This window comes from Magallana gigas, chromosome 7 (assembly GCF_963853765.1).
Source record: "Magallana gigas chromosome 7, xbMagGiga1.1, whole genome shotgun sequence".
In the NCBI taxonomy this organism is placed as follows: domain Eukaryota; kingdom Metazoa; phylum Mollusca; class Bivalvia; order Ostreida; family Ostreidae; genus Magallana; species Magallana gigas.
In genome coordinates, this window is record NC_088859.1 from 18,726,938 (window position 1) to 18,750,128 (window position 23,191).

Sequence of the window (23,191 nt, forward strand, 5' to 3'; positions counted from 1 at the left end):
GTATATTACACCCGGGGTGTATTTCCAAGCTTTGCTGAAAATGAACGATAATCTGCGATCTGTACCTACAAGGTCGAGTGTCTGAGATTCAACCATGCCATTATTTGCAGCGGGCAGTTTTGTTTTGGTTTTTTTTTTTGGGGGGGGGGGGGGAGTAATATACGTAATTTCCTGTCGCTTAGGAACATGAAAATCGCTTGGACTTGATATTCATCCGCGTGACTCCGCACTGCTTCAGAGCCTGACTACTTCTCTTGTTGACCGGAGCGTCACACATGTGTGGCACCTTGACATTATCGTGCTCACGTATGAAGACTTCGTCTAACATGTCCTGGTGAATCATACATGACTGCCTCACTTTGGACTTCTTGATTTCTGCGTAGATGTGGAGAAATTTCTTGGCGATTATTTGGTCCTCTTGTCTAATATCATTCTACGTAATAAATATAAAGAAAATATATACATCTAAGCAACCCAACTTAACATGCATAAAACAGTCATTATTAATTTGAGCATTGTAAAGCAATGAATTAAATGACATTTATCCCCACGGCAAAAGAATATATACATTATGTATAAACGTAACCTAAAGAAAATATGGAAATAACCGTGATCTGCGGTGTACATTTAAAACTTATTTATATCGCTGATTAGCTTTATAACCTTGTAAATTAATCACGATAAACTATCAGGGCCTGAAAAAAATTAATAACAAAAAATATGTATAGTTTATGTGTATTGAGTTTTAATGATTAACGTCCAATAGCGAGCTTTCATCCGAATTTATTAACAACTCTCGTATATATAAAATTATGATGTACTTTTTATTTGAATTTAAAGATGTAAAAATTTCGTGCAAAACTAAGATTCAGCAAGTGCATATTAAAAACAGTCTCTGAAAAAGTCCTTACTTCTCTTCCGCAAAAATAAGCGCAATTATCTTGCCCTCTCTCTTCAATCTATTATTCTTTTGTCTTCATTTAATTGTTTTTGGATATTAACAAATAAAGTAGCACGTGGACAATCACAGGCGAGGTAATTCAAAGCTTTAGTTTTTGGTAGAGTCAGTAATTCATTTTTCTAAATATCCCCGAAATACGATTGAATAAATTTGTATTATTTGTGTGAAAGTTATTACAGTAACTGATACTCCTTTATATAGTTATATTGAAGAAAAATGCATTATAATTTTCTTTATAAAAAGTATACCATTATACGCCTCTGGGGATTTTTTTATCTAGAGAAAAGTATTTACTAAAATTTGATCTTTTTAGACCAAATATTGTTAAATTTAACGAGCACTTTTCCTCAAACAACGTGAGCTTATTAAGCAAGTTATGTAAATTTATAAGTATTGTTAACGAGAAGGCTAAACCTCCTGGTTATTAATCTACATAAAAAATTGTACTTTAATACTTCATATATATATATATTTTGTAGAGAACCATTATAATTGTTTATTTTTTTTTTTCTCTACTCACGCATAAAGTATATATTGTGTATACGTTTGTAATATTCTCTATGTTGTAAATTACAACCAAAGAGATAAAATAAACTGTTCAACTGTTCAAATGTTATCCGTATAATTGTGTCATTAGAATGAAGGTAATCAACCTAATGAGGCGAAACTGTACATTGTATATGTAAATTGATATACTCGTAAACATTGAGAACTTATGTCAATTTTATTAATTATTCAAATTACAGATGCTATTTTTGAAAAGTCATATAGTGTAAGATAATCACAGCTTATACTTACTAGGGTTTTGAGTACATACTGCAATTTCTGCTCTAGTGACATTCCAAAGGTCGGATCATTCGTAGTGTTTTTCTCACTTTCCACACATTCCGTGACGTCAGCAAGAGACCCTCGAGTGCACGAGAACTTCTTCCGCATTACAGCTGCGGGGATCACCTCGGATCCATCCGAAATCACGTCCCGAGAGCCTCGTCTTCGCATTGCATATTCGGTTATTTCTTCTAGCAAGTCACTGCTCGAGGCCCTCCGAAGAGGTTTCATCAGCCAAGAGTTCTTGATCGACTCAATGTCGTCTTTCGGTTGAAGTTTCAATTTTTTGGAGATCTCGATCAATGCGGACAAATGATCCTGGCTCATGATGGATCCACACACAACGTTAGCACACTTGTGGGGAGATTGTTACTCATATTTATGTTTACATGGGCGAGATTTTCTCGAGCTCGATCCGGAGTTTCCGGAGAGACAGGAAGAGTTTTAACGATGAATAGACAAGAGCCTTTATTATATACATAATGAGCGTGTGTACTCTAAATGTACTTCACAAGATAGTCGTAAGTCGGACGTTGATAATCTTAAGTAGTCGCACTTTGTTTTATGGGAAAGAAAGTCAATTATGAGTCAGCAATTAAGTAAAAATGTGTAACGGAATAATACAATTTCGGATACATATGTTATATGTATAACATGTATATTATTTGAACTAACCGCCCACTTGTCTATATTCCTGACTGTTTACAACTTCAAAGTAATCATTTTTAATTTCTATCAATTGAAAAAAATTGTTACTTATATTGCAGCTACAATTAATTTCTCATAACTCCCTGTACATGTTGTTTAGAGAATACTAACATAAGTACGTGTGTACTTGCATTTAGACTCATACATGGTCGAATAAGCACGAGGGGTGGGGGTGGGGGGGGGGCACTTTGCTGCTGTTCTTTCTTTTAGATATATCCTGTGCCTTTAAAAGAATATTCTTTAGCTTTTAAAATAGTTAATCATTCATAAAAGGACATTTTAACATTCGTAATTAATTTAATAGGTACATGTAACTGTTAAATTATTTATTCGTATAGTACAATAAACTGCAAATGTATATGCAATATTTGAAATGTCGTTTTAGCAATATTTAATCACACTGATGTTTAGTCACGTTGGTTTGCATTTAAACTGAAAACATAATTGTTGTTCTTAACGGTCATAGCCGGTAACCTACGAGTGATTTACATCGCTCCTCTGTATTTTGCAGATTTAGAAATGTAGTTTGCACCAACGTCTGTACCTACATAACGTAACTTCCGAATTCGAAAATCGAATCATTCAGAGGGGGCTTCTCGAGAATAGATAACATCAGATCCTTTTTCGCAAATAGCGACTTTTAGTATATGCTCCAACAACCCTGCAAGTTGTGCAAATTTCTCCGGTTCTTGCATCGCGTCGTTCATCGTCTCAATGCCGAACAGGTTTTTACTTGGATTGAAAAACGATGGAAGAAATCGTTTCTCTATGCTCAGTTTGTATCGTTTTAAGATTCTTTCTGCCCATTCCCTTGTCGTTTGATCCTTGTTCTGTTCTTCCTTTATTTCCGGTCCGGATGATGTCTTGTGACAGCTGTACCACTCGTGAAGAAGACAGGTTTTTAGGTGATAGGTGGTGACGTATCTTTTGACAGCCCTGCCATTATCATGGTCCACAATTTGCGGGAAATATCCCGATTCTATTAAGATTTTCAAAAGGATGTATCCCTTTTTAATTGGATATGGGATACTTTTGACGATGCTCTGCTCCAGATACGCAAATGAGATTCGATAAAACAGAGTGAAGTCTTTCACATGAAATCGATCCGGTGTCTTCATGATCGCTGAAAAATTACTTTGTGAGATGTTTACACAGAAAACCTCGTCTAATTTTTGAAAATTTTTCGGTAACCAATTGTCAAATTCAAGAGCAGGAACAATGTCTACCGATGTTTCAAACATTTTCGCTTCGTGTCCGAAAACTAGAAATCTGAAACTCGAGATACTGCACCATATTTCTTTCAAAGATTGTAGAAGTGCAACATGGTTGAAAGATTCCTGTTCCTTCAGAATCAAGAGCAACTCTTCATTCGCAGTTTTATAGAAATCAAGAAGAAACAATTGGCTGTCAAGAAAGCCGTCTTCCGTGATATATTTTGCATATATAATTTTTTCTTCTTCTGATTTCAGTTTCACCATCACGAAATTTTCTGGGTACTCTTCATTTTCAACAGGTTCGAATGACTTCGATAAATGTGACAAAATGAATAAATAATCAAACTCGTTTGGGATTTTAACTTTAGTTCCTTCGTGCATACTTCCCGCAAGCTTCAAATGACACGAAAATTGAGGATTTTTTGCACCTAGTCTTTCAGCCAACAAATTGAATAATCGATGGAACATTTCTGGAATCCAATGATTGTCTTGTAGAGGATAGAACAATCCCATCTCGGTTAAAGTCAGGGCTTTTTGCCAACAAGATTGAATGGAAGTTTTGTGCAAATTCAGGTGATCGAGATACATTTCATGGTGTAATATCTCATTTTCTTTTCTCATATATCTCAAGTGGGGACAGGCAATTAATGGATCAGCGCCACTGCATTCTAGATTAGGATACTGCAGTTCAAGGCAATCCAGATCCTTAAATCGTTCTTCTTCGATTAACCAAGAAAAATGCGAAAAATTTAACATTTCTGCAAACATTGCTGGCGTGTTACCAGACTTATCCTTTATAGTATAATCACAGCCAACTTGCAATAAGGTCTGCGCGGCAAATTTCTTCTTGAACCACACAGCCCAATGCAGGGCGGTGGATCCGTAGTCGTCCACTACGTTTAAGTCATGGTTTCCGTCCAGATAAAAATGAATGGTAACATGTAGCATGTTGTAGTGTCTAGTTGCCCAATGAAGGGCTGTAGCACCAGTTTTAGTCCTCTGCATGACGTCAGCACCACAGTCGAGCAGGGCAACGAGAATGTCCAACTCGTTCGTCAAAGTGGCCATATGAAGAGGTGAAATCCCGTCTGTACTTCGTTCATTCACACTGACGCCGGCTTTGACTAGGTACGTGATAACCTCTGCCCTACGTTCTAGTTCGGTTTGACTATATTCCATGTCCACTTGTTCTACGGCACAGAAAATTTCATTTTTCCCTCTCGCATCTTTGTTATTCACGATCACACTTCGTTTCAAGAGTTCTTCCAGCGTTTCAACTGTTGTATGTTTCGAAATGACGGCGTGATGGATCACTGTTTTACCGGAATCATCTTTTCCGTTGATATCGAGTCCTTTTTCTATCAGCATATCCAATATCTCTTGAACACCTTCTAAATGTGCATTTTCTGCAAGGTAGTGAAATATCGACTCTCCCAATCTGTTTTTGACGTAGATGTCGGCTCCATTTTCGATAAGATATATCATGGACTCGGCGTCTCCAACACCAGCCATGATGTGTAAGGGAGTGTCGCCATTATTGTCCCTACTATTCACAGGTACACCCCTTTCTAGCAATTTTTTCATCAATGAACATCTATCTTTTTCTTGACACTTTGAAACCAAATGTAGAAAACTTCCTCCGGTAAGGAGATCTTTCTCCAAAACATTTAACACTCTGTCTATCAATTGCACCAAAGCAAGATTCGGGAGTACGCCTTTTGAGAAGAGATGAAGAAAGTCCGTTTGTCCGTTGATGTTCTTGTAATTGATCTTGGCTCCATTCTGGATAAGAAAGTGTACGATTTCTGTTGTGATTTCTGAGCTGCTTTTTCGTTCACCGAGAGCTTGTAACAGAACCGTTTGTTTGAAACAATCAGTATGGTTAACGTCTGCTCCCGCTTCTGTTAGCTGACGAACGAGATTTACCGTGCGATTTGGAGAAATAATGACGTCATAAAGCCCTTGTCCAAGAACACGAGTCTTGTCTCCTTGAGTCATATCGTCGCGTACATCTCGTAATGATTGGATAAGGTGCATAATTTCCTTGGTATCACCCGTGGAGATGGCTTCCTTGAAATTGTTTTTGAAATCCTCCATCGTTACTTAAAGAAATTCAGTTTAATGAACTATTACATAATTATATACAAGTAAAAGTACAATCTGCATATCTCATTATTTAACTTGCAACGTTTTATTATATAGAAAACAGCAATAATGTGCATATGTTTTAGCCAGTCATTAGAAACCTCATGAATTTTTATCGTCTTTCCTCTTTACATTCTAAACTCAATATATAACTGAACTCTTATGTACACTGTAATATAGACGTTTCAAAAAATGTAGACGTAAGCAAAAAATTTCAATTATTAGGCCAAAATAAAATTATTGTTTGTGTAGAATTGCCTCCCGGCTCATTAAAATACCCCCGCTGATAATTTTTTAGCAAAATATAAAAGAACTTTTTTATATATGGAGATTTCTATTTCTTACCATTTTTTAAAATTATTAATTAAACTTTAAGTTTGAAAAAAAAAATCCCTCCTGGGTCTAGAAAAACCCCTAGGCGGCAATTCCAAACAAACATTTTTTAAATGATGGCCTTAGCCTACGATATGTATATGGCAGGGTTTTTCAAGTTCAGTGAAATCGTACATGCATATTTTATTTACTAATGAATAAAGTTCCGTGCCAATGATTTTAAATCAGGCTTTTAAACGACATCTATTTATAAATATGGATATTTTAAACACGCTTTACTGTTCAACGTACAATGTACATTTTGGTTTGCATCTGCAAGAATTGATTATCATCAAAACACTGAACAATTATGCCAAAAACCGACTGCGATTAAACAAACATATTTTACTTACCGTTTCACTTTGAAATGGAAAGTCTCTTAGAAATGAGTCATGGGTCTGGATACGGCAAACAAAGAAGAGTAAGACTCCAAGGAAGGACAACTCTTGAAGTCCTACTGAGAGAGAGAGAGAGAGAGAGAGAGAGAGAGAGAGAGAGAGAGAGAGAGAGAGAGAGAGAGAGAGGGAGAGAGAGAGAGAGAGAGAGAGAGAGAGAGAGAGAGAGAGTATTTTACCTGTTTAGCGCGTATAATTCAAAACGGAATCTCAAATTTTTTGTTTAGTTTTACTAATATCTAATCTGGTTTTGTATCATAGTCACATGCGTCGTTTTCAAGATCCATCTCAACACGCTAAGCACATGTATATAAAATGTCAAATCACGCGTACCATAATTAGTATTTGTTAAATTTAAAACAAGGGATGTAAACTGACAAGTACCACTTTAATCTTTATACTCATAGAGAGCATTTTTTACTTACATGTTGTTGGTGTTTGTTTGTTTATTTTTTGTTTATTTTTTTTTGGGGGGGGGGGGGGTTTACCATTTAACGCTTTCCTTATTGTCATTTATAACAAGATTTAATGCACAGGTTGATGAAGTTTGATGAACGGAATTTAAAAAGGAATTATTTAAAGTATTGTCTCAACCATGCCCTTTTTACCACCCTTTCTTTCAGAACGATTTTTACATTATGCAAAGATAAATAGAATAGAGAGTCCCCCTTCACTGGGTTAGACCCCCCCCCCCCCCCCCCCCCGATAATATTATCATATGGTTTAAAATGATTAATTTCGTTCTCAAAAGTAATGTTTGTGCGTATTTGGAGAATATTTTCACCTTCTTTTGACCACTTTTTGTCAAAGTTCAATTAAGACACGATTTTTTACAAACTAAAATGGGACCCAAACACTGTTCATGGGTGTGACTACGCCACTGCAAATAGTATCATAGAAAACAATTGATACCATGTTTTGAATGCTTATTTTATCATTTGCTTAAAATTGAATTTAAATGAAAAAATCTGGTTCCATGTGATGACTTTGGCAAGATCCCCACTGAGAATAGCTGATAACAAGAAGCACCATCACTTGACGATTTGCAGAGCGATAGACAACACGTACTTTTCCAGTGTGGATAAAAGACGAGAATTACCGCTCCGCAAATTCATTAAAGGAGAGGTAATAAGAACTCTTACTATTTTATTTTGAAAAAGCCGCTGAGGGCTTTTCTGTCGCTGAGGACAGATCTGGAGCTTTAAGTTAATGCATGAATTTTTTTTAAAAAGCCGATGAGGGCCATAAGTTCTTTCTGTTGCTGAGGACAGAACTTATAGTTAATGTACTGAAATTTAAAAGCCGCTGAGGGCTTTTCTGTCGCTGAGGACAGAGCTTAAAGTTCATGCATGAAATTTTAAAAAAGCCGATGAGGGCCATAAGTTCTTTCTGTCGCTGAGGACAGAACTTAGAGTTAATGCATGGGAATTGTTTTTGGCTACACTCCCATGCAAGTAATTAAACACACTCGCAAATTTGTCTACGTCACCTAGACGTACGTTTGTCAATACTTTGCTCTACGACAGGGAGTCAAACGGCTTGTGTGAGTCTACTTTGCGTGACCTAGTCTATCCGCAAATCCAAAGCGAGCAAATTGCTGGTGCACTGTCTTATTATGACATTGTAGGAGTTCTTTGTGAGTTCTATATAAAAAAAAATCTGTTGGTGGGCAGCAGATCTTTTTTTTGTGCAATTGAAGTTATACATTTCTTTATAACAATAAAGTGTTAATCCGCTCAATTTGCCGCTAAATGTATTTTGTATATAGCGTAGTGATTACAAAGATAAAATCGAAACAAAAAGAAGTCATTTTCCGATGAATCGGGAAAAGGGCGCTATTGGTTATTCTTAACACGTATGTACTAAAATGCTATGCAAACAGTTTAAACCAGCGATGACAACATTACGTATTCCTACTTGCCTTTGTTGCGAAATAAGCGCATGTAATTTAGAATTACCTCCCTTAAACGCATGCATTTTTATCATGATTTATGTAATAAATGCTTTTAAAGAATATATTTTTTAACTTAAATAATTCAAGTATTAGTTTTATACGTTTCGTTATAAAATGTTTATAAAAGTGTTTGTTTATTTTAGCTTTTATAATACGTACAAATCAATATTTTTGAAAAACACTCGAAAGACGTCGTATATGTAATGGTATGTAAATCGATGTTGCTCCGTGCGCGGTATAGCATCTGAAATTCATGGACTAAAGATATTCATGGATTCTGTAATATTTGCAACGTGTTCAGAGTAATCGACGGGTTACGGCTGAACACGTCAATATAGAAAAATTAAATAGGCAGATCACATAGGAATAATGTGTACGACAGGAATGATTTGGCATCTCTATTGGAAGGGTGTGAGCACATGTCCTACAGCTGTACGAAAATTTAGGGGAGTATAATAAGTTATGACTATTACACTTCTGTTTTGCGATTTAGAGAGCTTTTGTCGTCCATCCAATTCTGTAGGCAATATATCAAATTGTAATTTTATAGGATTGCTAAAATGCCATGAATAAATCCATCAAATTTTAAATTTATAGGATTGATATATGATGCCATGAATAAATCGATTTTCCTTGTTTGATATTTCATGTGAAAAAACACAGAGTTAGAAAAAATTTCTTTGGCCAAGTGTCACAATTCGATTGGCATAAATTTCCAAAGGAAGAGAAATTTGTAATTTTCGAGGGTCAATTTCTGGTGCTTTGGAAGAACATTGAGAACATAAGTGATTCAGTTCTACATAGATTAGGAAGAACTTGCGAATTTTCGCAAATAAAGTGCTGAAGTTTGTTAATTAAGTTGTTGACGATATGACTGATTCGTGTGTTTCCAAAGTTCGCATTCGTAGAGAATTGACAGAAGGACTATGGGCTGAAGAAGGTGGGACATTGTCATGGGATTAAAATATTTTGATTCTATAACAGATAATCCATAGTAGGGTTTTTGGCTTTACTCTTGCTGAACGCTTCCGGGATCGTAGTTGACAGTTTGATTTTTGAATGAATATTTTTAATGCTTAAAAATACATGTGCACTCAGGTGCCAAAGTATGTCAATATTTTTTTTCACTTTATATTTTATTGAAAACCAACATTTTTCGAAGAACGGTAAAAAGTATCCAATGGACCGATTTTTAAAAGACTTGAATTGATAAATTTTGTATTTCTCTAGCATTTCTTTTTTTTGCATCATATTTAAATATTTTTCCAAACTCTGGTTTAGGCTTGCATAATGCAAGAGATATATAGCAGAGCTCTTACAAAATATCTTTGTGTTGTGTTTGAAATAACAAATTTTACAAATGAGTTGTCAAAAAACTGTTCCAATGCTTGTTAAAAAATTCAAATGAATCTACTTTAATCAGATTAAATTTCTTCAAATCTGACAAAAAATTACAACAGAAAACCATTTTAAGATAAGTCTTGTTTTCAATGAAATATATAGGGGAAAAGAAAAAAAATTGACATACTTTTGGCACGCGAGTGTAGTTTTACAATTTTCCTCTCTAGTAAATGTAAAACGAGTTTGGCCAAGATACATGTTTCGTATGAATTTGATGTCCAGGTTATTGCTATTTGCAGGGAAAATCAACACACAGGATTTCGGGGACGACTACAGTTATATCATTTAATTTAATTATTTATGAAAAATTCAATCTTAATGGCATTAAACTTCTCATTTTTTAATTAAGAAAAATTTAAATCTATACCTAATATTGCTTTAAAAAAAAAAGGGAAACATGTGTTTCCCGATGAATCGGAATTCGGCGCTATCAATCATTCTTATCGTGGTGTCTATACCCAAATGTTATGTAAACAGTTTAAACCTACCTTTGCGTAGTATACACATACGATTTAGAGTAACCTCCCTTGAACGTATGCGCTTTTATCATAATTTATGTAATAAATGCTCAATCAAATTATATCTTTTGTTTTAAATAATCCAAGAATTAGTTTTAAACGTTTTTGTTACAAAATAATTACAAATATTTATTTAATTTAAGCTTGTTTAAAATGTTTAAGTGAATAGTTTATTAAAACACTTAAGAGACTTGATTTAAGTCTTAGTATATGAATCAATTTAACCCAATTCCACCTCGCATTCGAAATCCATGCAAGTTTGGTTAATTTTGAAACGTGTTCTAGGAACCGACGGGTGACAACGAACACGTAAAATCAATGGAAATATTAGATGTTAGAAAACGTGACATAATATACACACCGTATTGTAATGAGCCTTCCTGTCATACTTATCGTCAATGTTGTCACTGGCTTTTTCTTAACGTTGCACTGTTGTTACTTGTTACACGTACTTGATTAAAAAAAACGGGAATGTAGAAGACAACAAAGTAGAATTTTAGTATCACAAGTCGGAGATCTCTTGAAAATGAGAACGTTGAAGGATATAAAACCTAAGAAAAGTTATCACGCCTGAAACTGCAAACTCGATGTCTGCATACCATAAATTAAATCGCAATATCTTATTTTGACCTGCTTGATTTGAGGTAAAATCCGAATATTGTGCAATTCTCACGAAGAGAAATACCCGGTATTAAAGCTCTATTATATATAAAGATCGAATGATAGAGATGCATTTTTTTAAAAATATGCATGTATGTAAATTAAATCGGTATACTATTAAACACACTGTGTAAGATTATAGTAACATATATATTACATGTAATGATCACAATTTTCTCTAACAAATATAATAAATTATATGTTAATAATACCTCGTTATTTTTAGATATGCTTGGTACGTGGTGGTAAAATTTATCGGTTTTCACACGTGTGCTATATACACGTAATCAGCTAATACGGTGTATATGCACGTCTTCTTTCTTAAAAAAAATCAGGGGTAGTGTGCTGGAGTAGTTTCTTCGTTTTATATTTATATGAATTCTCTAGCTGGTCTTTGAGTACAGGGTGTAAATAAAAAAGGTAAGTCTTTCACCCCAGATGTCAAATACAGCTTGCCCACAACATTATAACAATGCAAGGCAATTAAGTCCTTAAGAATTCCCCGGGGGGGGGGGGAGGCGGCAGAATTTTCCTGGATAATGCAAAAACATAGGCACATAGGACGTGTCAAATCCGTCGCACCCAGGATGTTTATACGAAAAATGTACCTGTCAATCTTTATACGAAGGCATCCGTACACGTGAGATGAAGTACTGCTTTCTCGGACAAAACAACAACGGCACATAAATACATGTACTTACTTTTCTTTTTTGTTATAGCTAAAATTTTATTTTCTTATCAGTGCAAGTTTGTTTCAGTGCTAGCGATATTGGCATTACAGGCCATGAACACTATGTATTTGTGGTCTTTATTAGCATGATCATAATTTTCAGTTTTTCAAAATTATCCTTTTTTGTGTTAAGAATTAAAATTTTGTTAGTGTTTTCAAAAAAAGTGCAAGCGCAGAAATTTGATTGAACACGCCCATCATTTAAGCATGCAACCATTCCCTTGCTCTTAAGGTTTACCACTCTGCTACAAAATTCTCAAAATAATTCTTTGATGTAAATTTTCACAGGTCACTATATTTTGTGATCAAAAAAATATATTTATTTGAATGCCTAATGCGGTTCTTGTATTCTCAAAAAATTGATGATCAGCATATTCATGATAGGAAGAAAACATCACACACTGTTCAGAAAAAAAGAACTATATTTTTATTTTCAGAGAATAACATGAAAAACATACCATATATAACATCAATAAATGGTATCACAATCAATAAAATGTAGGGAGGCGGTGCTTCTTATGTCATAATATTTCCTTTAATTTATTTAACGTTTATTTGTACGAGTTACCTCTCCTGAAAAACAAAGGTAGAGAAGTTATATCATGATATAAATGAATATATTTATTTTCTTTGTAAAACGAATATAAACACCATTTTGGCCATATTTTTCTAAATGCTTTTTCTAAATAATGACACCTGATAAAGATTTTTGGGCTGTATTTCCGGAAATTAGGTTGTTTGAAACAAGGATTATCAAGGTTCAAGTTTAAATTACATTATGTGACCTGCTGCAGCGCTTTACAGTCTTCAAGTGCATCGTATGTGGGATTTTGACGTTCAAAATACAAGAAACTTTACATCCTGATACTAGCTATCCGAAGAACGCTAAAATGTAACAAGATCCGCATTTATCTTTAATCTCTCTTATCGGAATATCTAACCTTAAAGATAGTGTGTCTACGTACAAGCCTTCCGTTTTCACGCTTAGTTACAAATACATGTACATCATGCACGCTCATCACGAGGAGCTTAAATTTTCGAAAAAGTGAATATCTTTTGTTGGTTGTTAAAGAGTGTATAACAAGGATGTTAATTTATTGTGAAAACACTTATTTTGATCGATTTATGCGTCTAGACTCCATTAATAAAAGGACTGAAAAAACTTCTATAACTAAACGCATTTTCGTATTAAGTCTAAAATGCTAAACCCATTTATACCTAAATTTTTCAAGTTAGCACGGCTATATGGTAACCTTAGTGTTGAAAATTTCGACAAAAAATGTCATGTTGCTAAATGACATCTATAACTTGTATATATAAATAACAAAAGTTCGTAATTTAAATTGGCCTCATTTATACTTGTGTATATATATATATATATATATATATATATATATATATATATATATATATATACTAAGATTGCTTCCCTTAATTTCTAAGGGAAATTGATTTTAATTCATACATGCTTGCCTATAGTCTGTATCAAGATATTTGTGCAGCACATTTTCGTAAAAATTATTTGGTATTTATAAATATCTCAGGGTTCAAACAAAATTTATTCAATAGTAAGAACAAATCCAAAGATTTTCGTCTTTGAAACGCCCCCTCTAGCTAGTCAAGTTTCTAAACACGGCTAAAAATAAAAAAGTCTTTGGGGATTTTATATTGCAATAGAAATGAAAGTATCTGTCTGATAGAATTGAAAACTTTTGCGAGGTATTCCGAGTGACTTTTGAATAGAGAAAAGATGTACAAATTTCCCATTTTAAATATCGGGAAGAAATCTGCCTTTGAATTTTCCGAGTGAAATTTAAAAAATAATGTGTAAGTGAAGATAAATTGGATTTTTCCCTTTTATTTTATCAATTTTCTATTAATTTAATTAATAAATAAGTTGCATAAATATTTTGGGAAAGAAAGTAGACAGAAATATACGCGATCCATAATCAAGTTGTCTGCTTAGAAATTTCTGCAGTCTTTTATTTTCAACACCGTTGTAGATGCATTACTTAGCTTTTAAGATGTCAACTTAAATTCAAGCAGCAATAATTTATCATTCTACATCCTTCACCGATGACTTCCGTATACCTTTGTTACATGTATAAGTACTCATTTCTTTCTTGATTGATCGAAACTAAGCTCAACGAAGGGCTATGATGAAGCTATCATCGGAGAAAAAAAATGGGCTGCGTATTATTTCTCTGCAATGCAATGCTTATCTACCTTCATACCCACATGAAGCACAAAATAAACCATTTTATCGTGTAAATATCTAATTCAAACATGTGTATAGACCCTACAAGAATAAATAAGACTATCATTACTAGGTGTGGAATCGTTCGTCTGTATTTTCCATATAAACCAATTTTAAGTTAGAAAGTTATAAACTTTCGCCTATTAAAATTATTTACACAAGCAGAATAGGTCTGTTTTCAAAGTTAGAAATATTTAAAGTATATAAATATAATTTCTTAATGGGCATACAAAAAACCCCCGTAATGCATCATTTGAAGGTTTAGGAAAAGGAACCGTTTGGTTTCGTCCCCCGAATGTTTGGATTTATTCAACCCGCATGTTATGCATCGATTGTCAAGAACACAACCTTCAGATAGTATAGTGAAAAAATGTACACAAGTTTATATTTGATTTTCCAGAATATTATTCATATTGAGAGTATGTTAAAAACCATGTCAAAGTCGTTCTACAATCATCCGAGCCCCGACGTCAGGGGAATTTCAACGTGAGGCGAAGTAAGTCGTTTGTTTTGTAAAAAGAATATAAATTTGTACATCATTTTTTTCATTGAAATATGGCTTAATTGACCGGAAAAACTACTGCAATGTCTATTATTATACACATAATCAGCAAAACCAACGTTTAAAATCGTTCACAAAATTTGATATCAAATCATACGAAGCAGCTTTAAGTAATCAATGTTAAAGCAAGTTGCCTTTTCTGACGTTGCATATCTGTTAAAATTCAAATTGATATTTAATCCATTTTTGGAAAGTCCTTCGACATACCTCGACGATTCGAACTGAAGGCAATGGAATCAGCCGAGTTATATTTAACTTTTTTACAGTATGACGTCAGTTCGTGAAGCCCGTGCAGTTTGTGCAGTCCTCACTCTAATGGTAGCTTATTATAAACTAGATGGAACACGAAGTAAGCAATTTAATATATACCCCTCAAATGTAATAAATCATAAAGTAAGACAAAGTTTGAACAAATTTAACATTATTTACTGAGTATTTTAACATAAACATTATCACATAAAAATAACATACTGCTAAAAATTGGTTTGAAGCAATACGTTATATAATTTATCACAAAAACATTTACCATACTACAGTTACATGCATTCGTAAAATGTTTTAAAAACAATAAAATCTGACCGCATTTGTAATAAAGTTTAACATGTTAAAAGAATATGAAAAGAATGTTCTATAAATACCAGATCTTGCCAGTTTGTCAGTTGAGTCAAGAATTAAAGAATCTTTTTGTAAAAAGAAAAGAAAACACACACAAACAACTAGGTAAATTTTGTCTCTAGAGCATCGTCGCAAACCACGGTTTTGAGATGGAGAGAATCGATGTGAATCACACGTGGGTCACCGACGATGTCTCTATAGAGACCTATAGGAGATCTTTTTATAAAATCTCACTTACATTAGATACATTAAATTTGGACACCTGATGAGGCTTACATTACTGTCGTAACACTCTACAACTACCATTATAACTACATGTATTTCTTCAATATTATCATGATGCAACATTCAGGTGTGGTTTAGAGTGTCGGGTCCTAATAATTCAATATCAAGTCTGGTTGATTGATGTTGTTTATTTTAGACATATTTTCGTTTAAAAGATAAAATCCTAAAAAATAAATTTGCCGTCTCTCATGATCTTAAAACTTGGTTTTCGTTTTATCAAAAACTTTGTATGTTAATACATGTATTTGTTTAAAAAAAGAATAGATAAAATGGAAAAAATTAAGGACAACAACATACAAATAACTGCAAAGAGCAATATATTTGAAGTGACAAGTTATGGAAGAAAAGTGACATGTAGTGATATTATCAAACGGTGGCGCCGTCTTTTGAAAATAGTGGGCAGTTTATTAAAACCAGCACCTTGAATATATGGCGTGTTTCCAAGGATCTGTCTTAGAGGGGGCTGAAATAAGTAATATAATACGGCAAGTATCTAAGTAATACACCAAAACAGCAAGATTAAAAACCCGTGAATGACATTTATCATCTCGTTGCAGCTTATCATTATTAAGAAATGCGAATAGTTAAAAAACAAACATGGATGTAACTTTGCTTTCCATTTGGAAACACTAAAGAATTTGATATTGTTAATCAAACACGTGTTTGAATATAAGTTAGACGTTACTTTCTAAAGGTTATGCAAACAGATAGGCAGTTTTCCAAGTTCCCCGAAGTTCAAGTTGCTCAAAATAGACAACACACCAACAGTCAAAGGCAAAGATAAAATTAAAAACTGCCTGGTTGAGGTGAGTGTCAGCGGTTTGCCCCTGAAAACGGTCGCTTTGTCCTGATTCTGTTAACGTAATAAGGGGCACCTCTTGATATTGATGTGGAAAAAGTACATTTTCAGCATTTTAGAATTTTTTAAAATTTACAATATTTGACCAAAATATATGTATAAAAAAATTTCTGGAGAGGTCAAATTTAGCAAAGCAACAACGTGTATTTCGAAATAATGACATACAAATTCGTAGTTACCGATCCAACCAATCGGTTGGGATTTCTTTTTAATATATAGAATATCAATATACTATTTTATTGTTTATTTCGATATATAGGAAATATGTCACACTATGGAAGTGTCCCATTCCATCTTAAAAATCACGCCATTCGCGGGGCTAAATATGACAAATACATGTATCACCCTTTTATATATTCTACCATGAAACGAAAGAATAATTTCTTTCAACGAGAGTTACCCCTTTTTCATAGGATCATTGCACCGCAAGTCACGATGACAAATGAAACAAATTAACCTGGTTCCAATTGTCGGTGGTACGAGGTAATAAGTCCGCTGACTAAATACATATGTAGATGTCGCTGAACCGGAAGTTGATGTAGAATAAATGTTTCTATCACTTTAATAGTTATGAATCAAACAGCGATATCGATAATATTTGATAATCTGCATTGTCGTTGTATTATTACATATTTGTATTGAACGTTATATAATATCTAAATATATTCGATATCTTTGTCACGAATTTGTCTAAACTTCAATTTCTTCATTTTGTTTGTTCGTTGTACATGTCGAACAGCAAATGTTTTTTATGGCTGTAGTGGCACTCTTTAAATGACGTTGAACACGCAGTACCGCTATGAAATATATGAAAGGACTCAAAATAGAGTTTATTAACCAGGCAAACTGCGCAGCCACCAGAAGTTTCCCCTCCAAACTTCGTAAACTGTGCAACGACAAAATATAACAAAGCAGAAACAGAATGGCCGAGGACATGTAGGAAAAGAGAATAACAGAGGTCACCAGAGACATTTTGATGATATTGTTTTCAACGTTACGTTTGTTAATAGATCGTTGTTCCAGTTTGCGGGTCTTCCGTACGTGGAAAGCCACAATCAGGAGGGTAGGGATGATAATAAGGTAGACTCTAAATGTTACGATCACGTAGATGGGTGACTGTATACCAGATTCATATCGAAGCAAGAAGTACAAAACAGCAAAACACGCACTCAGAATCCACAACACTGCTGATGCCCCAATTAAGTGTCGCATGGTGATCTTGTTAAACTTGATTGGCTCTGAAACCATGTAACTTCGGAGTCCGAACAGCAATACCACGTGGGCTGCGCTCGAATGAGTGGCGCCATAAAAGACGATCAGAAACACCTTGCAGGGTAGATCTCCAAGCGTAAAGTGGGTGTCATCTATTCTTGCATGAATGAAATACAGACACAAGTTCACGAGATCCGTGAATATTATAGAGCCGATGACATAAAACACCGTGCGATGATATGCCTTGTCGAACACGATTTTAGAGAGCGTGAGCACATTTCCGACAATTCCAAAAATAGATATAACGAGGACCATCTGAATATGAAGATCATTTTCGCTATGGAAATAAACTGGTATGTTTTCTGAAAGATCTACAAAACTCCAATCGGTAAAGGAAGAATTTGTCATGTTGTATGTACTGTTCAGATCACTGAAAATAAAGCAGAAATTGATGACATTAATATTTTTAATGAATGTTCATTAGTAAAACAAAATAAAAAAATTTTTATTTTATGGATGAAAGTTTTTTTTATCTGTTTTTCAATGTTTTGCAGGAGGTTACATAAAAATACTGAATAGTAACATTTCTGAGAATCATACATTGGAATTGTGAATTACAACTGAGACAAAAATGTGAACTATCTTAAAATGTTTACATCATGTAGGGGAAAATATTCTCAATATGATTTTTTTTAAAAATTTTACATGTATATTAACTAACAAAAGTGGTTATATGGCTCTAAAAGTCAAAGTTACATGCATATCTATCCTATAGCACACGTGTAACGTTGACTTAATTTTTTACAATCATTTGGAAACTGCGCCTTACAAAAGTGAAATTATGTAGTACATTTTTAAGGTACTACCATTTGTGATTAAAAAAAAAAAAGCAATATGATATTAATCGTGATGATCATAACTTCTTAAAATCGTGAAACTCCTCCCCCAACTAAAAGTGGGGCCCGAAAGTGAGCCAAAGTTTATCATACAAATGTATAAAATAACCCAATCATGCTAAAAAGTGCAATAAAATCGGAATTAACCTTTTCATACACGCATATCTTACATTGTAAATATTATATCAAACTAGAGAAAAAAAACCAAGCATGTATATATTGGTATGAAAAGAAAATAGATATTCAATATCACCCATGCAACAACTTGTTTCCATACCTCGCTGAAGGTGCAGAGAAAACAAAGAGGGTATGTAAAATAAGTTTCGAGTTTTTCGCTTGTTCTGTTCTTTTCTACTTTTAACATATTAGCAGAGGTTTATAAAAAAGACCAGGGATAGAATACAAGAGAAAAAAATCTACTTACTTATATTGAAGCATGGTAAAGCTGGTATAATGTGTATCAGAACAAATTTCTACTTCACAAATCGTAACACTCTATGTCTGTGATGCATATAAACACTGGCAGCTGATGCAAAACGAGATATATCGTATAAGAAAAAAACCTTCTCTGACGTAATCGATTTTAATCTGACAGCGCATCATAGATTATTTTCCCCGTTTTAGAATTCAATACCAGACTTCACATCGGAAAAACATCGATTATATTTTTTTTCAACTTACAATATAAATGTATGACATTTTGATTATCAGCTTATTGATTCTAAACTTAGATATACTACATAGATACCATATTAATTTTCTTGCCTATACATGTAAAACGAGTGCAAATAATGAAGAATAACAACTCAGAATTAAAATATACTGATTGTCATTACGTATTAAACCAGCAACATTTTTGTCCTGCAGCTCTTTTATGATATACATTTTTTCTCGCGTAAATAGTTATCAAGCAGTGTTCATTGGTTTCGCTGTATATAAATGAAAATGTCAGTATGTTAATCTAAAGAGTTCAGATAGCGATAGTTGATTTGCAATTGAATAATAACACATTAATACGATGAAGGGCACCATGAAGTATTGCTTTTCATAAACTTGCCGAGAATTGGTGGATAATGCCATCAATATTATTTTCATTGGTCAGTCATTCAATTTTCCTTTTTTATATTAAATATTACGGCTGCAACATATTTACTGTAATTAACAAGAAAATGGAAAATAAGCTTCATGAACGAGTCTATCATACTTAATTAGAGAGGTCAAATGGCTGAAGCAATTTTTTTTTAGACTATTTTAATCTCCTTAGAAAGAAAAGCTCTGTACTTCGATGTATAAAATGTAAAAAATTATAACATAAAATATTCGAATATTTTCTTTACTAAAATATTACTTACGGCCAAAATTAATCCTCCTTTTCCTTACCCTGGCACAATGATGTAGCGGTTCATGTTACATAGAAACCGACAAGTATAGGACATGTACACTTGTGATGTCTGCATGTATTCTAAATGATTCATTTATAGGTCATATCGCAGATGTATGCAGCTTTATACAACACCATCTAGCAAATATATTAGTACAATGAACACATTTACACCACCAAAACGTGATTCGCGTCTTACTAGCTTATGCTAGTTGTCCAAAAATATATTAAGTTTGGTAATTCAGCGTTCAAAATTGAGATCAGAAAGATATTTTCACCAAGCCCTTTAAGGATATTGTACTTTGAGGGTAATATAAAATCGTCTTGGTAGTAAGTAAAGCACAGCACCAATTGTAAATTAATTCGTTAATTGATTGTTGACAAAAACTTATCAAATTGAGTCTCGTTAAAGCTATGCATGCCCAGATGATTTATTAAGTTTGTTTACAGCTGTTGAATATTTGATAATTCTATGTCACTAGTAATGTAAAGCAATGTAATTGTATTGAATCTGGGACCAAATGGTTGATAAACATCTAGCATATGCATGCGTTCAGTGAAAATCAAATGGGAGTGAAAGCAAATCCTATGATACTTTCACCTGCAGGTTTATAGAAATTAAGAGAATATGCTAATTAAATTGATGGAACCGAGGACGCTAAAGATAATAAACATGAAATCAATGAAGAAGTACATCAAAGACATCTGTGAGTCACAGAACTAATCATTTATAGGGTAGCCGACATTCCCACCAACGTCCCAAAATGTCAGGTATATTAATGGCAATAAAGGCGCAATGGAAATTATAAACCCTTTGAGTTCATACGAAGATGCCATTAAAGACCATCATTTAGAATCCCTTGAAAAAGAAACAAAAAAATTGTCATTCCCCAAGGAATTTGGAAGACCATTGGACAGATTACACTGCCAATGCCAGAAGTAGCCCGCTTAAAAATACCAAATGACAAGACGTAATGGCATACAATAGATAACGTTTTTTCTGTTAGCTTTGACGTCATTATATTCCAAGCAGTTTTGATTGCGAGGTGGGTGTACTTTGTTTTGTAAATCAAAAAACACAAAAACTGTTTAATTTGATTATTGTTGAGCCCAATGTTCTCGACATACTTAATGCTGCCGATCACTATGTACTTATAAGATTCGCACAATGAAGTTAACTTTATCAATTTTTCCATGGAGAAGGTTTACTGCTTCATACTTGTGGGTTGTAGACGTCACAAATTGATATAAACTGTTTCAAGGATGAATCACATATAGAAGAATTTGGGGGCCCAATAAACAAAAAATCGTCCAAAATGTGTACCATCCGAGGTATCCCAAACTTTTTACAAGCAATCCACTCTAAAGCTGTGCTAAAGGATTCAAATTTGGAGCACGATATAGAACACCCCATTGGGAGACACTTGTCATAATAAAACCGGTCTTGAAACTGAATTCCTAGAAGTTCATGGTCATCTGGATGAACGGGTAATATTCGAAATCCTGATGCAATATCCGTTTTTGCTAGCAAACATTCTCTTCCCATAGTTTTAATAATACTAATTGCATCATCCACAGTTGTATAGAACACTGAACATAAATCGTCTGGTATAAAATCATTTATAGAACTGCCCTCCGGATAAGACAAATGATGAATGAAACGAAATTCATTTACCCCTTTTTTAGGAACTAAACCAATTGGCGAACACTGAAGATTTTTGAAAGGAGGAACAACAAAGGGGCCTGCAATTCCGTTCATGGATATTTCTTTTTGTAGTGTTGTTTTTTATCTTTACATTAATCTGAGCCGCTATAGGAGTTGATAACAATTGCTGTTCATCGTCTGAATCTACCTCATCACTATCACTGGAATCTGAACTATCTAAGCCAGATTCACTTTCACCCGAGGAGGTACCTGATGAGACTGATCGTACACTGTCCCTTTTTCGCTTACGGCCTCTCTGGCGACTGCGACCCCGTTCCTCAGTGGGTGTCTCTTCATTTTTCTCCTCCTCATTTCTCCTCTCTTCTCTCAAAGCTTGCTGTACGTGCTCTGTTACTGCTGCCACCAGCTGGGGTTGAATCGTCTCCGCCTGATTTTGTGCTGCCTGTTCTGCGGATCCAACTGCAGCTTCCACGTTGTTCACTCTCCTTCCCCTCGGACGCCTTCCGCCGGATGGGACACTCATCTAAAATGCATTATGTACACACTAGTATATTCGAATGCAATTAATAAAAAGCGATATACACCATGTGCCAGACACTTGAAGGAATCAGTATTTAGCGTATAACTTATTATATGTTGCCATAAATAAACAAATGCATAAACTATTAAAGTTTCTCAAATAATTGCATGTACTTCACCAAGTTCAAATAAAAATGTAATAAACATGCAAACATTAAACTGATCATTTGTATCAAAGAAATGCTATCCTATCAATTAGTATGGCATGGCATAACACTTTACTCTGATGTCTTATGAATTCCTGCTTATAGAGGAATTTGCCAGCGCAAACTATGTATTACGCAATATAAGAACTCTAACATGTATTTTAGAGTCTAAACATTAATTGATTTACAAATCTGGTTTGTTGCATGTTAATTTAACAGTTATGCCCCAACCATTTAGGGGACATTAATAGCCATGCCCCAACCATTTAGGGGACTTTAACAGTCATGCCCAAACCATTTTGGGGATTTTAACAGTCATGCCCCAACCATTTAGGGGACCTTAATTAACAATAATGCCCAAACCATTTAGGGGACTTTAACAATCATGCCCCAACCATTTAGGGGACTTAAACAGTAATTCCCCAACCATTTAGGGGACTAACAGTCCTGGTTCAACCATTTAGGGAACCGAACCCATTTTGGTGACTTGTTATAGGACAATGTTAAAACATAAATATATGCTAGAAGGCCTAACAAATTTAACTGCTTCATTCATTCGTAAACAAACAAATCAGCAACATTATTTACTCTACATCTATAAGCCTCAGTCCATGTACATTACATAACCTAACTACCCACCATTGTCTATGGATTTTAGGCAAGACACAATACTGGCCCGCAAATTGTTATAATACTTTATGTTACCCTTGTCATTCAAATGGACCCCATCTGGGAGAAAAACCAGCTGCTGGCTCTCTTTAGACCAAAAACCAGTCAGACAAAAGAAAAATGTGCCATCTACATTCATAAGGTAGCTTGACATCGTTCGGTTTAATTCGTCCACCCT

At 34.2% G+C, this 23,191-nt stretch overlaps 3 protein-coding genes across 4 annotated transcripts; all 3 read right to left on the bottom strand.

Annotated features, from left to right (window-relative positions):
- Nucleotides 1-143: 143 nt before the first annotated feature.
- LOC105325057 (protein FAM167A) lies at nucleotides 144-2,245 on the bottom strand. The gene is made up of 2 exons (XM_011424427.4): nucleotides 1,760-2,245; nucleotides 144-433 (listed from the first exon to the last, which is right to left on the bottom strand). The coding sequence occupies exons 1-2, from the start codon at nucleotides 2,114-2,116 to the stop codon at nucleotides 179-181; spliced, it is 612 nt and encodes a 203-aa protein (XP_011422729.3). The 5' UTR covers nucleotides 2,117-2,245; the 3' UTR covers nucleotides 144-178.
- Nucleotides 2,246-2,811: 566 nt separating this feature from the next.
- LOC105325058 (uncharacterized) lies at nucleotides 2,812-6,943 on the bottom strand. Of its 2 annotated transcripts, none has more exons than XM_011424429.4 (2): nucleotides 6,803-6,943; nucleotides 2,812-5,813 (listed from the first exon to the last, which is right to left on the bottom strand). In XM_011424429.4, the coding sequence occupies exon 2, from the start codon at nucleotides 5,806-5,808 to the stop codon at nucleotides 3,076-3,078; it is 2,733 nt and encodes a 910-aa protein (XP_011422731.3). In that variant the 5' UTR covers nucleotides 5,809-5,813; nucleotides 6,803-6,943; the 3' UTR covers nucleotides 2,812-3,075. The 2 variants fall into 2 exon arrangements, with proteins under 2 accessions (XP_011422731.3, XP_011422730.3); XM_011424428.4 differs by lacking the exon at nucleotides 6,803-6,943 and adding an exon at nucleotides 6,582-6,785.
- Nucleotides 6,944-15,516: 8,573 nt separating this feature from the next.
- On the bottom strand, nucleotides 15,517-19,284 carry LOC105321780 (proteinase-activated receptor 2-like). The gene is made up of 2 exons (XM_011420232.4): nucleotides 18,997-19,284; nucleotides 15,517-18,106 (listed from the first exon to the last, which is right to left on the bottom strand). The coding sequence occupies exons 1-2, from the start codon at nucleotides 19,008-19,010 to the stop codon at nucleotides 17,155-17,157; spliced, it is 966 nt and encodes a 321-aa protein (XP_011418534.3). The 5' UTR covers nucleotides 19,011-19,284; the 3' UTR covers nucleotides 15,517-17,154.
- Between the last annotated feature and the right edge of the window lie 3,907 nt (nucleotides 19,285-23,191).

Bases quoted from the DNA above. Each gene is read 5' to 3' on its own strand.
- LOC105325057 (XM_011424427.4), bottom strand. From the start codon at position 2,116: ATGAGCCAGGATCATTTGTCCGCATTGATCGAGATCTCCAAAAAATTG. The intron at 434-1,759 runs GTAAGTATAAGC...TTTATTACGTAG, and splicing joins AGTATGTACTCAAAACCCTA to AATGATATTAGACAAGAGGA.
- LOC105325058 (XM_011424429.4), bottom strand. From the start codon at position 5,808: ATGGAGGATTTCAAAAACAATTTCAAGGAAGCCATCTCCACGGGTGAT.